This window comes from Alexandromys fortis, unplaced genomic scaffold (assembly GCF_014885135.2).
Source record: "Alexandromys fortis isolate MF-2015 unplaced genomic scaffold, M_Fortis_MF-2015_v1.1 scaffold_485, whole genome shotgun sequence".
Classification (NCBI taxonomy): domain Eukaryota; kingdom Metazoa; phylum Chordata; class Mammalia; order Rodentia; family Cricetidae; genus Alexandromys; species Alexandromys fortis.
This window is the reverse complement of record NW_026068409.1, coordinates 39584-43420: the sequence shown is the minus strand read 5'-3', so window position 1 is coordinate 43420 and position 3837 is coordinate 39584. Positions and strand designations below refer to the sequence as shown.

General features: G+C 40.1%; 1 gene segment (V, D, J or C); it reads left to right on the top strand.

Annotated features, from left to right (window-relative positions):
- The first annotated feature begins 981 nt into the window (after positions 1-981).
- On the top strand, positions 982-1527 carry LOC126495617 (immunoglobulin heavy variable 3-7-like). The segment is given in 2 exon segments: positions 982-1027; positions 1136-1527. Coding segments are annotated over 2 exon segments (438 nt in total).
- The last annotated feature ends 2310 nt before the right edge of the window (positions 1528-3837 follow it).

Genomic DNA, 3837 nt, shown 5'->3' with positions numbered 1-3837 from the left:
AGGCACTACTCAAACAGTGAAAGCTGGACACAAGTCAATCTGGTATCATACATCAAAATTAAATCTGTTGATTGAGAAGCTAAAAAGACATGCATCCTACATATAAATTCTAAGCCACTATGAAAGAAAAACCTAACTTAAAGACTCCAAGTAAAATAAGGGCTAATTAATTTCCAAGGCAGAGTACTAAACTGTGTAGAAAGCAAAGTCAAAGGGAGGAGTGTTTGAAGTATGGGCATACTTATGTGAGTCCTTTGATGTCACACATGGAGTATATGTAGAAGGCAGATGCTGAGATGTACACTAAAGCACAGCTCATCAGTCTCTCCATGTTTCTAGTGAACAAATGGGTAAATGTGCTGGGAAATAAGTATTACATTAGATAATAACACAAGAAATCTACAGACTCTTAGGTATACACCTATTAGAAAAAGATCTCTTCAGGGGCTTAGCTGAAAACTGGAATTCAAGCATATCTCATCATATCAAAACAGAATGGGAGTAATCAATCTGATGAAGCAGCTACATTTATAGCTGGAGAAGACTCAGGGAGGTTTGTGACACTCAATATACACAGTACACACAGTACAGCTATCACTTACTGAAAATAGCATTAGAAAGTAATGTCACTGATGCTTATGATACAGGACATGGGAAACTGAGTTTAAATGAACAACAAAATATGTCTTCTGATTGCAAGGAGTAATAAGGAAGTTGACACCTGGACAAATGATGTAACTTAATGCCAGTTTTTCCCACCCTAACATTTCTCTAACATGATTATTATAAACTGACTCTTCCACCATATTTACACATAGCACAGGACCTGCAGTCTCTAAGTTCCCACTACAGAGCTTCCCATATAGCATGAAGATATGCAAATGAGCTTCTTCCTGCTCATGAAAAGGAGCCAAGCACTTGCCTTGCAACTCAGGAAGAGGAGTTCAGCTGTGGTTCCCAAGACTTCAAACAGTGCACAAAATGGATTTGGGGCTGACCTGGATTTTCCTTGTAGTTCTACTAAAGGGTAATTTATGGAAAATAATAGATGATAAATAAATGTGTGATTTGAGATGAATATGAGGGACAGTAAGCATTGTGATGCATTTTTGATCCGGATTTTTTGTGTTTTCAGGTGTCCAGTGTGATGTAAAATTTGTGGAGACTGGAGGTGGCCTGGTGCAGGCTGGTGGATCACTGAGACTCTCCTGTGCAGCCTCTGGTTTCACTTTTAGTGACTACTGGATGAACTGGTTCAGACAGACTCCTGAAAAGGCTTTGGAGTGGATTGGAGAAATTAAACCTGATGGCAGTAAGTCAAACTATGCACCATCCATTAAGGATCGATTTACCATCACCAGAGACAATGCCAAGAACGCTCTCTACCTGCAAATGAACAGTGTGCGATCTGAGGACACTGCCACTTATTATTGTGCTACATACACAGTGAAGGAACTTCAGTGTGAATCTAGACATAAACTTCACTGTGAGGCTGCTCATGACCACAAGGGGGCAAACAACACATAGGGAACCCATCCATCCCAACTGATTATAAAAGCATAGTTGAACTCTCTTCTCAGGAGTCTAGGCTGGCTTTAATCTTCTAGTTCCCAGAAAGTCTCTGTAAATATTTGTTTTGTAGGCTAATAATGTTCTTAAACATTTTATGAGTTTCTGCTGTTATTTACAAATATAGGGCAGATTTCCTCATGAACAAAATATAAAATAAGAGCTATGATGGTAAAAAAATATCTCCATCATCATCGCTGAAATCACATGATAAATTTAAAGGGTATCCTAGTATGTTTTTTTCTCAGATTCAAACAGACCATTGTTCAGATTCCATGGTTAGAATAGAACTTAGAACTTATATTTAATGGAAAATCAAAAGGAAGGTGGGTTTTAGACTCTGGACCATAATCCCTACCAATGCTCAAACCTGGCCTTCTCTCCCTGAGGAGTATAAGCCTCAGGTCCAGATCTTACTTCATCTTTTTTGGCCAAATTAAATTTACTATTCTATGACTTTCTCTCTGTGTTTATCATGAACTTTGTTCAAACTGAAACCTTCATTAAAGTCCGTGTCCATATGCAAACAGACATGTTAAGCATGGATTATTTTCTTCTACAGGACGCAAAGATGAAATTACACCACCAGGAAAGTATTTAATATGTGCAATCAATAACAGGCTAACCTATATGAGAAGTGACATCCACTCAAAAGAGTCACAATTACTGATACCCCCAGGGAGAGTTCTTCATCTTAGGACCAGGTAATCAAACTTATTTGCCAATGGTTGTACCTTCCAGTTCAAACTGTCATAGCTTCCAACCCTGAAAGGAATGTAGGATTGGCCTTTAGCAATGTACAAGAGACATAATTTGAAAAGAAGGAGGAAGCTCTGTACAGAGAAAACAGGAAATAAGACTTAATTAGCTAACTTCACAAAGGTTGGAGAGGCCAAATTCTGTCCATAAAATGTGTTTTATTTCATATGTGTTGTTACACAATGTATACTAAAGAAAGTCCCACAAGAAATTGCTTTTGAAGACTGGTGCTATTTTATAGTGATATCATATTTCAGGGACAAGAATGGATCTGAAGTTATCAGTATAATTCAGCTAGCTGTCCAAAAGTTTTGCTTCATTAATCTTGCTATGTTTAAAAATAGGAGCACAAAACTCTCAATTGATCTACTGATCTTCTGAGAGAAAAAGTTTTTGACATGCTCATTCCTAAATGGGATGCCTTTGTCAAAACCCTCTCCTAATTACTAATGAATCTATAAAGAAGCCTGAATGTAATAATTCTAAAATTCAAAATAGGTGTGGGCATGAATCTAGGACCTCTGAGGAAGTAGGCCTGAGCCAGGACCTCTGTGGACATGGTTGTGAATCTGGAACCTTTGAGGGAGTAGGCAGAAACCAGAGATCTCTGCAGGTCCAGGTGTGAGTCTGGGAACTCAGAGGAAGTAGGCCTGAGCCAGAACCTCTGGTTTGGGACATCAAATGGAATAGGCAGGAACCAGAAACCTCTGCAGGTCTGAACGTGAGTCTAGGACCTGTGAGGGAGAAAGCTCTGGGCACACACAAGCCTGGGAGCTTCAAGGGAGTAGACTGGAGACAAAGACCTTTGTAGGACAAAGTCAAGCCAGAAACCTCTGCAGGAGAAGATTCAGACAAGGATTTACAGAAAGAGATCAAAGCCAGTAACCTAAACCAAAGTAGGCCGGGGGCAATGAATTCTACCTTGGACTGTATTGGGCCTGAGGAAACAAATTCCATAGGATTGGGACTGAACCATCTACCTTGGCCAGAGTGGGCCTGAGAAAGCAAGCTCCATGGGATGGGGAGCAGAACCAGTCCAGGAACATTTGTGGATCAGGACTGAGCCAGCAACCTGGACCAGAGCAGACCTGAGAGAGTGATCTCCATCAACACAAATACAGGGGAGAAATCACTGAGTGAGGAATCCAGAGCCAGAGACTGCTGAGGGGTCAGACATGAATCTGAGACCTTCAAGGGAGGGAACTTAAGCCAGAAACCCTGTGGGTCTGGATGTGAGTCTAGGACCTGTAAAGAGTGCATAGTGAGAGTGAGACATCATAGTGGCCAAACACAAACTTCCCAGAAGAATACTCAAGACCAGTAGGTAGCTCTCAGGATACAAGGAGGTCAGCCTGACAACAGGAATATATGTAACTCACTTGCTTCTCTTGCATGCCTCTATATATGCTGATTTCCTATGGATTATATCCACATTTCAGGTGGTAGGAACCTCTGTTAATACAGAAAAAAATGTAAATGGAAATATATATATATATATACATATATATA